The 16,392-nt window shown below is 39.3% G+C and overlaps 1 protein-coding gene across 1 annotated transcript in view; it reads left to right on the top strand.

Annotated features, from left to right (window-relative positions):
* dync2h1 (dynein cytoplasmic 2 heavy chain 1) overlaps positions 1 to 16,392 on the top strand; it is a 440,753-nt gene that overhangs the window by 191,237 nt on the left and 233,124 nt on the right. Inside the window, exons 63-66 of the mRNA XM_073043598.1 lie at positions 163 to 289; positions 8,763 to 8,904; positions 14,331 to 14,440; positions 16,229 to 16,327. Coding sequence (XP_072899699.1) covers positions 163 to 289; positions 8,763 to 8,904; positions 14,331 to 14,440; positions 16,229 to 16,327 — 478 coding nt within the window. The remainder of the gene's footprint in view (positions 1 to 162; positions 290 to 8,762; positions 8,905 to 14,330; positions 14,441 to 16,228; positions 16,328 to 16,392) is intronic.

A 16,392-nucleotide genomic window follows, 5' to 3' on the forward strand; every position in this document is an offset into this window, starting at 1 on the left:
TTATTGAATATGTCCTTAAAAGAAGCAGTGATGACTGTTTTAATCAGTCTTTAGGGTAAAGCTCACTGTGAAAATAAACATCTAAGCTGTCTCCTCACTCTTTCAGTAATCATTTTATCTAGTTAGTCCCTTATCACTGTCTTAAAAACATTTACTTAACAGATTCCAGATCAGAACAACTGAAGCAGCTAAGTTGGAAGCAGAAGTAAATAAAGCTCAGGAGACCATAGAAGCAGCTGAAAAACTGATTGGTCAGCTTGATGGGGAACACAAAAGGTGGATTACACAAGTAAGTTTCAACTTTAAAATGAAGTAAAATGTTGTAGATTAATTGAAAGTGGTTTTCAACTGGTGTAGTTTTCAATACCATATGTTTTAATACCTAAGAAATCAATATATGGAAAGTAATACAATTTATAATTTATATAATTAATTTCTGATTTTAGAAAGGCTGCTGTTAAGGTTTATTGCAAATAGATAGTACAGATCACGAGAAAGTCCTCCTAAGTTTTTAATTTTGCTTTGTTTGCTGATTAAGTTTTTCTTTTTGTTGAAGGGGATGTGGAGTTGAGATTGCTATAAAATCAGCAAGATGTTAAGAATTAGTGGAGGAGCCTAGTCCTCTTTTGCTTAGGCTAACCATCTGTGTCTTTGATAAGATATCAATGATTAAAATTGTTTGGACTTTTGAGAGTTCTGTTCACACGTGATGTCCTTTAATGCTTGCCACTTGTTTTAGAATATTCAGAATTACTAAATATTCTTGTTTGTTGGTGTCATTAAAGTTATTATTTACATGTCCTGCTGACTACCCATGTCTGAAAGAACAAAACAAAGCTTAATGACCTAATTTACCATGGTTTAATTTCAGTGATGTAAATCTATACTTCATCAAAAATCGGTACTAGGAGACCAGTTATCAATGCTTTTGCATGTATTTAGAGATGTGCATTACTCCATGCCCTTCTGAATTTGTTAAAATTGTGATCATAAAGACATTCTCGTTTATATTCCGTAAAGTGTATTAAAGTTGCAGTCCTTATTGAGAAAATATACCAACCTTTAATATCTTTCCCTTCATTCTGTTTTCTTCCTTTTTTCTATTATGTTTTTCTTTACTTTTCATTTTCTTTGTGTGTCAGGAGCAAGGATCTTCCACTAAATAGTGAGCTCTCTGCTTTCATTGAGTTATCTGCCCATGGACCAGGTTCCATTACACACTTCTCCATTAGAGAGCTGATTGGTGAGGCCCAGTTCTGTGCAGTTGCTTCACATGCATAACTAAAAGGCTCTGTCCTTCAGTGTTGCCTTGAGAGTTGATTACACCTCTTATCAGGCCTACTGACAGTCAAAGGTATCAAGAAAACTTAATATGTGTGAATAAATGTTTCTGTTGCTGACAACAATAAGTAAAACCGAAAGGACATTAACTTGCACTATCCTTCTCTCTTCAGCTGTGTTATTTTTTAAATCAATAGATTCGGACCAGCATCAGCTTAATGTGAACATAGTGGAATCTATGGAGTTTGCTTCCTTTGCTGAACTCAGTAAGGGATTATTGAGTTCCACAGAGGGTTATTGGCTTGGAATCGAGTGATCAACTAAAGAGAAGTTTGGCCTTTATTCTGATTATATTCATCTAGCTATGCAGGTGAAAGTTGGCAGTTCCTCATGAGTCTGTCAACTTCTAAGTATCTGGGCTATTATTCCTTTCTCGCTGCCATATATTTTCCACTTCTCTTTACATTTTTACTTTCTACTTAGTGTATTCATTCACATTTGACTGAACATACTGCAGTTTCCTTTTGTTATCTATTAAAGTAGATCAAGGGAAAGGCAGAAAAGTATTGCTGAAATGGTTCAAGTATTAACTAGAGGGAATCTGCAGATGCTGGAAATCCAAGCAACACACGAAATGCAGGAGGAACTTAGCAGGCCAGGCAGCATCTGTGGAAAAGAGTAAACAGTCGACCTTTCATGCCAAGACCCTTCGACTGTACTTTTTTCCATAGATACAGTCGGCCCTCCATGTCTGCAGGGGATGGTTCCGGGAACCCCCGCTGATACCAAAAAACATGGATGCTCAAGTCCCTTATATAAAATGGTGCAGTATTTGCAGATAACCTACACACATCCTCCCGTATAGTTTAAATTATCTCTAGATTACTTAGAATACCTAATACAATGTAAATGCTATGTAAGTAGTTGTTATACTCTATTGTTTACGGCAGGGGTCACCAACCTTTTTTGCACCGCGGACCAGTTTAATATTGACAATATTCTTGCGGACTGGCCGATGGGGGGTGGGGTGGGGGGGTGTTAATCACCACCGGAATATAGGTGATAAGTCAACTATGAGTCACTTATAAGTGGCAAATACACTCAATTTCATTTCTAAACAAGTTTATCTAACAAATTTAATATTAAACACACAGTGCATATTTTCCTCACATGAATATAGTGACAAGTCAATTATAACTCACTTATAAGTCAATAGCATCATAACATTTTAAGTAACGTTTGGATATTAAACACACAGCGCATATTTTTCTCATATGAACATATAAAATCATTGCAAAACACCAATATCACTGAGTCAGTGGGACCCCTGGTCTTGTTTCCCTGCAACAAGATGGTCCCATCAAGGGGACCAATCCAGTCTATTCCGCAATTTAGTTTTTGTTGCATTCATTGCAGAAAACCTTGCTTTGTAGAGATATGACTTTGGAAATGGAAGTAACGTTTTCAGTGCTTTTGTGGCTATCTCAGGATATTCAACCTTGACTTTGATCCAGAATGTCGGCAGAGATGTTATGTCAAACATACTTTTCAGCCCATCTTCATTTGCAAGCTCGAGGAGTTGATATTCTTCCCGCGCTGACATGGATGCTTCACCGGGGATATTCACAAATGGGTCATGGACCCATTCCTTTGCACGTCTTGGGTCATTTGTGGTTGCGAAGTAACGCTCGAATTCTATCGACAGCGAATATAGGTGATCGTGCACCAGCTGTGTGAAGGACGGTGTAGCCTCAGTCTCTCCCAAAATCCCAGCTAATGTTGGAAACATGTCAAATATGCCCCCGTCCAGTCGCCGTCCCCACAGTTTCAGCTTGGCTTTGAAAGCAGACACTTTATCTGCCAACTTGAAGACAGTTGTCAATCTCTCCTGAAGTGACAAATTGAGTTCATTGAGCAGGTTGAAGATGTCACACAGATAAGCGAGTTTTGCTATCCACTCCTCGTCACTGAAATGTGCTGCCAGTGGTGACTTTTTTCCTGAAAGAAATCTCTGTAGAGGCTCTCTTAACTCAAAAACCCTGGCCAGGGCTCTCCTCCTTGATAACCACCTGACTTCAGTGTGTAAGAGAAGGTGTTTGTGCTCTGCATCCATTTCCTTGCAAAGCTGCTCAAACGGACGTGAGTTAAGGGCTTTTGCTTTGATGTGATTGATAACTTCAATGACGTCACTCAATATGCTGTTAAGATCAGGTGACATTTTTCGGCTAGCCAGCATTTCCCTGTGTATGACACAGTGTGTAGACTGGCATTCAGGAGCAACCTCTTTGACTCGGGTAGTGAAACCAGATAGCCGTCCAGTCGTAGCTGCACCCCCGTCTGTGCATATTCCAACACAGAATGACCAGTCCAGTTTGCCTGGTGTGTAGTCATTCAAAGAAGTGAATAGTTCTGCCCGAGTTGTGTTAGTTGGCAGTGGCAGTGCACACAACATATCTTTGTGCACATCATCTTGAAATATATATCGCACATAAACCAGCAGAATTGCCTTGTTGTTGACATTGGTAGACTCGTCGACCTGGATAGTATACCATGGTGACTCATTAAGCCATTCCAACAGCTGTGCTTCTATGTCATCGATTCTCCTTGAAACCGTAGTAGCTGAAAGGGAAACCTGTGCCATCTTGTTAGCTGCAGCTTCTCCCAACAGTTCACAGCACATGTCCTCGGCAGCAGGCAGAATCAATTCTTCACCACAGTGAAAGGCTTCTTAGCCTTAGCAATACGGTTAGCCACTAAGTACAACGCTCTCAGAGCAGCAGCATTTGTGGAGGTAGTGACTCTCAGCACTTGCTTCTGTCCCGCTTGCTCAAGTTTTTTCCGCTCAGAAATCTCAACGGGTTTGTCTTTCAGTGCAGGGTGCTTGGACTTAAGGTGTTGAAGCAGTTTTGAGGGCTTCATTGCCTCATTAGACAGTTTGTCTCCACATATCACACACAGGGGGCTTGGAGCGTGCGAGTCATCGGTTGCATTAAAGCCATATTTTATGTATGACTCTTATTTTCTGTTGAAGGAAGCTTTTTTTTTGCAGTCTTGGCCTCAGCTGTCTCTACGTTATCATCATCGTTACGCCTTTTATGTCCCCTACCACCTCTTCTAAAGAAACTCTCAAGCGACATTTGTTTTTTATTTATCCAGTAGTTGTAGGTTACTCAAGTCAAGTCAAGTCACTTTTATTGTCATTTTGACCGTAACTGTTGGTACAGTACATAGTAAAAATGAGACAACGTTTTTCAGGACCATGGTGTTACATGACACAGTACAAAAACTACGTAAAAAAACAACATGGAGAAAGCTACACTAGACTACAGGCCTACACAGGACTACATAAAGTGCACAAAAACAGTGCAGGCATTGCAATAAATAATAAACAGGACAGTAGGGCAAGGTGTCAATCCAGGCTTCCGGTATTGAGGAGTCTGATAGCTCGGGGGAAGAAACTGTTACATAGTATGGCGGTGAGAGCCCGAATGTTTCGGAGCCTTTTCCCAGACGGCAGGAGGGAAAAGAGATTGTATGAGGGGTGCATGGGGTTCTTCATAATGCTGTTTCCTTTGTGGATGCAGCGTGTAATGTAAATGTCCGTGATGGCGGGAAGAGAGACCCCGATGATCTTCTCAGCTGACCTCATTATCCGCTGCAGGGTCTTGCGATCCGAGATGGTGCAATTTCCGAACCAGTCAGTGATGCAGCTGCTCAGGATGCTCTCAATACAACCCCTGTAAAATGTGGTGAGGATGGGGGGTGGGAAATGGACTTTACTCAGCCTTCGCAGAAAGTAGAGACGCTGCTGGGCTTTCTTTGCTACGGACCTGGTGTTGAGGGACCAGGTGAGATTCTCCATCAGGTGAATACCAAGAAATTTGGTGCTTTTTACGATCTCTACTGAGGAGCCGTCAATGTTCAGCGGGGAGTGGTCGCTCTGTGCCCTCCTGAAGTCAACAACCATCTCTTTTGTTTTGTTCACACTAAGAGACAGGTTGTTGGCTCTGCACCAGTCCATTAGCTGCTGCACCTCCTCTCTGTAAGCTGACTCGTCGTTCTTGCTAATGGGACCCACCACGATGATGACCGACCGACTGATGACCTCGCGTAGGTAATGACCTTGTGTGCATTCAAGTTCAACAGTGGGTGTGACAGGGAATGAGGAAAGATGCAGCTGACTCATATCATTTCATACCGCCAAATTATATAATTTCCTCGCGGCCCGGTACCGCATGCTTTGCAGCCCGGTATTGGTCCTCGGCCCGGTGGTTGGGGACCACTGGTTTAGGGAATAATGACATGAAAAAAATGTCTGTACATGTTCAGTACAGATGTAACCATCATAGCTCTTCTGGGAACGCTGATGCTGCCTTGGCATCAGCCTATCCCGATTCTCCCATGGTCTTTAAGTTCTTGAGGCTGTTGCGCTTTACATAGCTAACCAGCCATCCCTTACTAGCTTTAAATTCCTTTCTCTCACTCACAATGCAGGTAGCAAATGAACGAGACACGAGGCAAACAATGCTCAAACAATGAGTAATACTTTTAATCATCTCTAGATTACATTGCTTATAATACATAATACAATGGAAATGCTATGTAAATAGTTGATATACTGCATTTTTTTAGGAAGAATGACAAGAAAAATGTCTGTTCATGTTCAGTACAGACGCAACCATCGTAGCTCTTCTGGGAACACTGATGCCGCCTCGGCATCAGTTGATCTCGATTCTCCCGTGGTCTTTAAGCTCTTGAGGCTGCAGTGCTTTACGTAGCTAACCAGCCATCCTTACTAGCCTTAAACTCCTTCCTCTCGCTCACAACACAAGTAGCGAATGAACAAGACGCAAGGCGAACAATGCTCAAACAACAAGTAATACTGTACTTTTAATCATCTCTAGATTACAGTACTTATAATACCTAATACAATGGAAATGCTATGTAAATAGTTGTTACACTGTATTGTTTATGGAATAAGGACGCTTTGGAGGAGGCTCAATAATACTGAAGTCAGGATCTGTGGAGGTTGAGGACTGAGGATCACTACGGCAAGTGACATACCACTTTTCAAAAGATTGAAGATTTTTACTTTCTTGGTGAGGGATGCTTTGAGGGACTCCCTCAAAGCAATTTGAGGAATTGCATTGACCACTTAATTGCTTTTTGGGAGCCATTTTTTCACAGAAACAAAGTAGCGACTGAACGAGACACGAGGCGAACAATGCTCAAATGAGTGCTGGAGAGAGAACTTCTGGGTTTTCCTGATCTGTGGTTATTTGAATCCGTGCATGCGGAACCCGCGGATAAGGAGGGCCGACAGTACTGCCTGGCCTGATGAGTTCCTCCAGCATTTTGTATGTGTTGCTTAGTCCATGTACGTCTGGTATCTTTGCTAAAGCAGTGGTCAATAAAGTTTTAATTGGATGCATTCAGTGGCACCACAGGGGCTGTCTAAATATCTGGATATTGAATTAGTTTGTTCTTTCTAGCTTCCAGATGAAAGAAAACAATTTCATAACATTTGAATTTACAGGTTCGGTGCACATTTTGATCTTGGAAAAGCTTGATTATCTGTTTTCCAAGTCTTGGATCTATTTGCCATTTGACCAAGACTTTGCTCTGTTAAAATCATTTGGTAGTTGGTATGCAATGCATGCCTATTGTTGCACTGTCATCTTCTCTTATTCATAACTGGAGTCATCTTTGATCCTGAGGATCTGCTAGAGAAGAAAATTATAGCTACCTTTTGTAAATACATCATCCTAATCTTGCTTAAATCTAAGCTGCTAAAATTCCATTTGGCATGTGGACTTTATGAAATATTCCTCTGGATACATAAGGCATGAGTGAAATTGACATGTTTGTTGTATGACTGCACCTGTTACTGCATTGGATACTTTATTTTAGAACCATTTAGAAACAAATCAAATTTACCGTACAAAACAGGACATTTGAATCAATGGGCCTTAGCTATCATTTATATTACCTTCATGCCTCCTCCCATATGACAGTTTAAAGCTTTTATGTTTCACAGTCTTTTTAGCTATCCCTTAAATGTTTCAAAATTGTTTATTCAATCTCTCCTTTGTTGCAGATTACACATTCTAACAGATTTTAGGAGAAGGTCCTTCTGAATTGCTTACATTTCCACTTGTCATCTCCTCTTTAAAAAAAACTCAAGGTTGTAAAATAAATATCTGCACCATGCAAAGTCATGCTGACTACCCTTAATAAGCCTAAGTTTTTCCAAATGAGTGTAAATCCTATCCATAAGAAACCTCTCTGATAGTTTCCCTTCACAGATATAAAGCTTGCTGGCCACCTTAAAATAAAGAAACAACATTGGCTACTCTCCAGTCCTCTGGGACCTTGCCTGTGAATAGGTAAAATAGGAAAGATCTTTGACAAGGTCCAGGCAATTTCCTCTAGTCTTTGATTAACCTGACATAGATTTTTGTTAATACCTCAAATTTTCAGCACCTGCACTTTTCATTTGATGATGGGCTTTAAATCCTTGATTCTGGTATATTGACATTAAAATGCTCAATATGTTTTTATGAAGTGCAAAGACTTAACCTACTTTACACTAACTGCCCACTAGTCTAATCATTGTCTTTACTGCATCATCCATCTATGGCAGATCCTTCATTCCTCACCTTCTCTGCACAGGAATGATCTGCTCTTTTTGTAGAACTTTTTCATTATGACATTGTTTGCATTCTTTAATGCATTTCTCAAAAAAGAGGAATGTGTTAATTTAATAAAGACATTTAAATATAGAGTAATTTTTTTATGGTTTTGCAAGCAGATTCGAAGTAGATGCCCTTCTGTTCATTACAGGCAGGGGTTTGAGTTTGGATTCTTAATAAATCTTATTATTATTTTTGGTAATACTATGTTTAAGATGTAAACATATTTATTGCAGACAGTTTAAAGAAAGTAAGTTCTTTATTTTAACTACACTTAATTTAAATTCTATTGTAATCTGTTGAAAAATATTAACTTGATGGAGGTAAAATTTGCTCTTGGGGTTTCAGCAATAACTCTTTTGTAGATGGAATCTTAGCATTACATAGTATTGAATTTCATAAACTATTATTTCTCTAGATTTGATAGCTAACTGGTCTCACTTTAGTTTTAACTATTCTTATCTTTTGAAGCACTAACATTGCTGGATTTAATATTAGGATTGCTGGCCACTGAAAGGAAAGAAGATAATTAAGTTCCAAAGGCCGATAAACTACTGTTATGTCAGTATCAATGTCATAAAAAGATTGCATTGTGCTCAGAAGTGATTTTGAGCTAGACCAACCTTCACCAGGGTTTCCTTGTTTGCTTTTTAAACTGTCTGTAAGGACACACTGTGCAAGCTCAGTTTTGAAAAATGATCATTTGGCCAAGATCATCGAGTTTTTACCTTAAATATGGGAAAATATAGTAAATAAATTTTCAGTGCTTTTACATCTTTATTTTTGCAGGTTGCAGAGATCACAGAAGAGTTAAATACTTTGCCAAAGAGGGCACAACTGGCTGCTGCTTTTATCACCTACCTGTCTGCAGCTCCAGAGGATCAGAGAAAAGCCAGTTTGGAGGAATGGATGAAATTGTCAGGCCTTCAAAGTGAATATCATTTATAATATTATGAATTTATCAGATTACTTTGGATATGAGAGGGAAGGATTAGATTGATCTTGGAAAAGGTTAAAAGGTTGATGCAATGTTGCGGGCTGAAGGGCCACCTCAGTGGCCATCATATTATGTATAGGGGGTACCTAATAAAATAACCACTGAGTGTATGCTCATGGTCTTCTGCTGCCATGGCCCATCCAGTTCAAGTTTTAACATGTTGTGAGTTTAGAGATGCTCCTCTGCACACCTCTGTTGTAACAAGTGCTTCTTTGAGCTACTGTCACCTTCCTGTCATCTTGAACCAGTCTGGCCATTCTCCTTTGACCTCTTTTATGAACAAGGCACTTTCACCCATAGAACTGCTGCTAGCTGGATGCTTTTTGGTTTTCACACCATTTTCCGCAAACTCCAGAAACTGTGGTGCATGAGATAATTCCAGGAAATCAGTAGATTCTTAGATTCTGATCTGGCATCAGCAATCATTCCACGGTCAAATCACTTAGATCACATTTCCTCCCCATTCTGATGTTTGGTCTGATGATGTCTGCATGCTGGTATCTATTGAGTTTCTATAAAATTATTGACTGAGTAGATATTTGCATTATACCTTCCAGCAGGCTGCAATCATCACGAGGAGTCATTTGTTGGTGAGGCAGTGCAAGGTTTTTAAAGAGCTCAGAGCCTTTTGGAACTTTTTGGTGGGCTGCAATCATAATCCTCTCTTAGGTACTAGGCAGGGACCATTAAAAAATGTGAAGTGAAAGCAAAGCGGCCATATTTAGAGTGGACAGTATTAGAGTGACCAGGGTTTAACTCACCAGGCTTCAGCGAGAACAGCCGCAGGCTAGAGCGTAAGATTTCAGGGTACCTGACAGTCTCCTTGATGACTACGTTTGTGGGAAGTACATCCAACTGCAGCTCCTGACTGACGTCAAGAAGAGCTGGAGGTGGATGTACTCAGGATTATCTGGAAGGCTGAAAACCTGACAGATGAGACTTTTACTGAGATGGTAGCTGGGTGTCCACCAGGAGAAGTAAGAGGAGCAAGCAGTCAGTGCAGGGTTCCTCTGTGGTCATTCCTCTCAGCAAAGTATACCGCTCTGGATACTACTGGGGCGGGGGGGTGGGATGATGGCGGGGGTGGGGTGGGAAGGAATGACCTATCAGGTGCAGCAGCAGCAGCCAGGCCAGTGGTACAGGGCTGGCTCTGAGGCTCAGCAGGGAAGGGTAAATTCAGGCAGAGCAATAGTGATAGAAGACTCATTACTAGGGGAACTTAGATTCTGTGGCTGCGAGAGACACAGAGATGGTGTGTTGCCTCTCAGGTACTTGGCTCCAGAAGTGGCTGCAGAAGATTCTCGGGGGGAGGGGTAAACAGTCAGAGGTCATGGTGTACATTAGCACCAATGACGTAAGTAGAAAGAGGGTAGAGGTCCTGTGCAGTAAGTATTAGGGAAGAGGCTGAAGAACAGGACCTCCGAGGCTGTCACCTCTGGATTACTCCTGGTACCACATGCTAATCAGGGCAGGAATATGATGATTGCACAGATGAATGAGTGGCTGACGAAGTGGTGCAAGGGGCAGGGTTTCAGATTTCTGGACAATCTTCTGGGGGAAGTATGACCTATACAAAATGGACAGGTTACACCTGAACCCGAGGGGGCCAATATCCTTGCAGCCAGGTTTGCCAGGACTGTTGGGGAGCGTTTAAACTAATTTTGCAGGGGGTTGGGAACCAAAGTGATAGGGCTGAGTATGCAGCAGTTGGTATACAAGTCAATGTGTTGTGGAGTTAGACTGAGGAAAGACAGGCAGATGATCAGGCAAAATTACACTCAGTGGGATGAGTTGAAGGTTAACATGTTGGCAAAATCAAAAAGGGTGATGAATACAGGACTGAAAGTGTTCTACTTGAATGCACAGTGTACAGAATAAGGCAAATGATCTTGTAGCGCAGTTAGAGATTGGCAGGTATGACATTGTGGGTATCACTGAGTCGTGGCTGAAAGAAGATGATAGTAGGGAACATAATTTCTCAGGATACACATTGTATCAAGAAGGACGGGCAGGCAAGCAGAGGGGATTAGGTGGCTCTGTTGGTAAAAAAATGAAATCAAATCCTTGGAAAGAGGTGATGTAGGATCAGAAGATGCAGTATCCTTGTGGGTAGAGTTGAGAAACTGCCAGAGTAAAAAGACCCTGATGGGACTAATATAAAGGCCTCCGAACAATAGTCAAGATGTGGGATATAAAATTACAATGGAAGTAGAAAAGGTTTGTAATAAGGACAAGTTTACAATAGTCATGAGGATTTCAATATACAGGTAGATTGGGAAAATCAGGTAAGTGCTGTATCCCAAAGGAATTTGTAGAAGCATTTGAGATGACTTTTTAGAGCAGCTTGTGGTTGAGCCCACTAAGGGAAAGGCTATTTGAAAGGGCACACTATCAGGAATGACAGCAGTGGCTCGAGTTTCTGGGGGCACAGGATAGATACAATCCAAAGCTTAAGTATTCTAAAGGGAAGATGAGGCAACTGTGGCTGACAAGGGAAATAAATGACAGCATAAAAGCAAAAAAGAGGGTGCATATAACACAGCAAAAAATAGTGGGAAGTTAAGAGGATTGAGAAGCTTTTAAAAGCCAGCAGAAGGCAACTAAAAAAGCCAATAGGAGAGAAAAGATGAAATATGAAGTTAAGCCAGCTAATAGTATAAAAAGGGATACCAAAAGTATTTTTCAGATATATAAAGAGTAAAGAGAGGTGAGAGTGGATATCAGACTGCTGGAAAATGATGTGGGAGATCATCATCATAATGGAGGAAAAAGAAATAGAGTATGAACTTAATAAGCATTTTGCATCTGTCTTCATTGTGGAAGATGCTAGCAGTATGCCAGAAATTTGAGAAAGTCAGTAGCAGAACTGAGTGTTGTTACTATTACTTAAGGAGAAGCTGAAAGGTAGGTTAGTCACCTGGACCAGAGGGACTACACCATAGGTTTCTGAAAGAGATGGCTGGAAAGATTTGTGAAGGCATCAGTAATGATCTTTGAAGAATCACTAGATTCTGGAATGGTTCCAGAGGATTGTAAAATTGCATGCGCCAGTGCACTCTTCAGGGAGGGAGGGAGGCAGAGGAAAGGACTTTATAGGCCAGTTAGCTTGACTTCTGTGGTAAGGAAGATGTTGGAATTCATTACTAAGGATGAGGTTTCAGGATATTTGGAGGCACATGATAAAGAAGTCCAAAGTCAGCATAGTTTACTTAGAGGGAAATCTTACTTGACAAATCTATTGGAATTCTTTGAGGAAATAACAGGTAGGATAGACAAAGGAGAATCAGTGGTTGTTGTTTTCTTGGATTTTCAGAAAGCCTTTCACAAGTTGCTACACATGAGGCTGTTTAACTAGATGTGAGCCCATGGTATTACAAGAAAGATACTTGCATGGATAGAAAATTGGGTATCTCTGAGGACAGAAAGAGTGGGAATAAAGGAGGTCTATTCTGCTTGGCTGCTGATGGCTAGTGGTGTTCTGCAGGGATTGGTAGGGGCTGCTTCTTTTCACATTGTACAGTACTCTGTATAAGCCTTAAGTACATGGAGTCAAAATGAATTTGTAAATCTGGCAGGAGCAAATTATGTTGAGGATGGCAAGGGTAAAGCACCGTATGAGGGGTGTGGAACAGGAGGCAGAGAAGCAGTGCCGGGCCAGGGGGTTGGTGTTGTGCCCTGAGTTACAAGGCAAGATCATTTGATTCCAAGCAACTGGAGTTTGGAAGAATAATGAGAGATCTCATTGAAACCTATTGAATATTGAAAGGTTGAGATACAGTGGATGAGGAGAGGGTATTTCCTATAGTAGATCAGGACCAGAGGGCACAGCCTCAGAATAGAGGGACAGAGATGAGGAAGAATTTCTTTAGCTAGAGGATACTGAATCTGTGTAATTCATTGCCACGGACTATTCATTGAGTATATTTAAAGTGGAGTTTGATAGTCGGGATGTCCAATTTAATGGCGAAAATGCAGGAGACTGATTTTGATAAGAATAATAAATCAACCATGATGGAATGGCAGAGCAGTCTCAAAGGGTCAAATGGCCTAATCCTGCTCCTATGTCTAATGATATTGTGGTCTCATTAAAAAGCAAGTGTGCAGGTGTACCTAATACAGTGGCCACTGAGTGTGTGTTCCATGCTGTTGAAACATACTGCTTCCCTTCCTCTTTTGAAATACTCATAAGACATTTCATTATATAATGCATAAAATAAGATTCCAGAATCCAGAGTAAGTAGAATTAATTGCTTGAGGCAGTTTTTTGTAAAAAAAAAACCTGCTACTGACATTTTCAGAGAGTGATATTAGAACATTGGCTCACAAATAGCAATAATGAAGCACAAGTTAGAAAGATTTTATTACTTAAAGAGTAGCTTATGAGTCAAACCATGAGAAATTATTGTCATCAACAATATTTTTTTTTCTATGGTCAGAGGCATATTATGCAGTTATCCTGAACATGGAGATGTAAATAGAATTTTATTTATAATATGGATACGTGGCACACAAGACCTGTCATATTCTAAACCAAATATGAAAATGCTGAGACTTTGCATTTAAGCACCTGCTGTGTGGAAGTAACAATTAAAATTATCAGCTGTTGCTGATTTTATCTGCTCTTCTGTGTAGCAGTTTCTTCATAAGTTTAGCTCATTCAACTTTCAGCTATCATTAATCGTGGTGGGCCCAATTAAGAAGTATATATGAGAAACTGTTGATAATGGGATCTAAAATCATAAATACCTGTGATGGAGTAAAGAAGAAAAAATATATATTGTGAAAGAAAAGTCTATAATCAGAATACATAGGTGTGAGTTGATTGTTAAAATAAACTTGAGGTTAAATAAAAGAAAGACCTGTATTTATGTAACAGTATTTTGAAGAAATATTTTCCAGGTTAGAGAAAGATAAGGATGATGTGATGACTTGGAAAACTTGCCTAACAAGCTAATATTGAGATTTTAGCCATTTATGCATCATTTACTTACAAGTTGAAATTAAATAGATTTGCCAATTATGTACCGAATGCAGCACTGTTCAAAGATCAATCTTTAGAAAGCTAGGGTAACAAATGTAAGCAATCATTTATTTCTTCCTCTTTATTTCTTTTACTGTGGATGGCTCTGAGATTCTGAATAGTAGATATATGACAAAGAACAGGATCTGGTATTAGCAATGTATTTGTTGTTGGAAATATTAGAACATCTTCAGTTGAGTATAAAACACAGAAGGTTGGAAGGTGAGGAAAACATCTTATTATGGTTGTGCAAGGGTGGGGCAGGATGGGAGGCTAGAGTATTTAAAATATGTAATAAACCACAGCCTACATTTCTGTGCCTTTTTATTTGTTTGAATAGAGTTCGATCTACGTCGATTCCTCTGCACTGAAAGTGAGCAATTGATTTGGAAGAGTGAAGGATTACCTTCTGATGACTTGTCCATAGAGAATGCTCTTGTAATTTTACAGGTAGTTTAACACACTTATTTCATGATTACAAGCATTAGAATGTTATATAGTTATTGAATTCTTTCAGAATATCGATGATATCATTTTGGATTTAATTTTATATGTAAAAGAAGGAACAAGAGATTGGGGATGCCTGCAGTTTACAAATAAAAACCCTTCAGCTTGTACTCTTGTACAAGGACCTCAATTTCATTTTTTATGTGAAACCTAACAAACCATTGACCCGTATCCGTGTAGGTGCCTTTGTTTATGTATGCATCGAACTTGATCTATACCAATAACTCAGTATTTCAGCAATTCTTTTCCATTTCTTTCATTGTGACTTATGAGGTAAACAGTTTAATAATCGCAACACACATGAAATGCTGGAGGAACTCAGTAGGCCAGGCAGTATCTATGGAAATATGTTCTGATGAAGGGTCTTGGCCCAAAGCATGGACTGTTTACTCTTTTCCATAGATGCTGCCTGGCCTGCTGAGTTCCTCCAGCAATTTGTGTGTGTTTCTTTGGATTTCCATCTTTGCAAATTTTCTGATGTTTGTGTTAGTAATTGCAAATGCAGCTATAGTAATTTTTATATAACTTAAATCTTTAGTATGCATAAACAGATGAATGATTGACCTTAAAATGAGATGTAGTAGAGGTGAATGTTCAAATATTTCACTTGTGAGCAAACTTTAAATGCAATGCAATGTTGAAGTTGCCATGGTTTTTCTATGGAGAAGGCAGGGTTTTATTTACTCATTGTAAGATTGTTATAATGTGGTGGCAAACCATTGTTTCTGTAGTCCTCTGGATGAAGTTGCACACATAGAATTGTTGAGGAGGGAGTTCTGGGATTTATGCCTTGTGATGATGTTGGAATACCAATGTATTTCCAAGTTAGCATGGTGTATGACTTGATGAGATGAAAATATCATGTTAGATTGTATAATATTTGTAAAACATTCCATAGTTTCTGAATTATTAGTAATCTTTAAGTTTGAACAAATTAGTTATGTTATTTCTACAGTACTGTGCAAAAGTCTTAGGCACATGTAAACAAAATTCTGTAAGGCAAAGATGCTTTCAAAATTAATGAAATAAAGTGTTTTAAATATCAAAAATATTACTATAAAGAACAGTAAACATTAAAAAACTAAAATTAATATTTGTTGTAACCACCCTTTGCCTTTCAAACTTCATCAGTTCTCTTAGGTACAGTGTCATGCAGTTTTATAAGAAAATAGGCTTGTAGGTTGTTCCAAGCATCTTGGAGAATTTGCTATAATTCTTCAGACTTTGGTTGTCTTGCTTGCTTCTGCCTGTCTAGGTAATCCCAGATAGGCTTGATGATGTTGAGAGCAGGGCTTTTTTCAAGCCTTACCATCTGAAGCCATATAAGAAATCTAGGGTGCCCAAGACTTATGCGTAATACTGTATATTTTATTGTACTAATTACATCATATGTAAGCTCATGTAGATAATCTTAATTAGAAAAATGTGAAACTAATGAAATTAATGATCAATTTTAGTTCTGTTCATAGGACTTCACTGAGACCTTAAATAAAAAATATAACTCAAGGGTGTGTAATTTACCAAGCAAATTACTGTCAGTGAATATATTTATTAATTAAAAAACTTTTAGTTGTATCTTCTATTTCCACTTTCAATTTTGATAGTTGCCACCCTGAGAGTACAGAAAATAATGAGGATATCTTTGATGTATTAAATGTGTTCAAAATACTTATGTTTTACTTCCTTTTGTGAAATAAATTTCTGATTGCAATACTGTTTTTCTTTTCTCAGAGTAAGGTATGCCCATTTTTAATAGATCCCTCTTCACGTGCCACTGAGTGGTTAAAGCAGCACATGAAAGAGGCACGTTTGGAAGTTATAAACCAACAGGTATTAATTCTTGGACCAGTCACAGTTAATCGTTTAATAGAGCATATAAAAGTAGAATAACCATG

The sequence above is a fragment of the Hemitrygon akajei genome, chromosome 4 (assembly GCF_048418815.1).
Source record: "Hemitrygon akajei chromosome 4, sHemAka1.3, whole genome shotgun sequence".
Classification (NCBI taxonomy): domain Eukaryota; kingdom Metazoa; phylum Chordata; class Chondrichthyes; order Myliobatiformes; family Dasyatidae; genus Hemitrygon; species Hemitrygon akajei.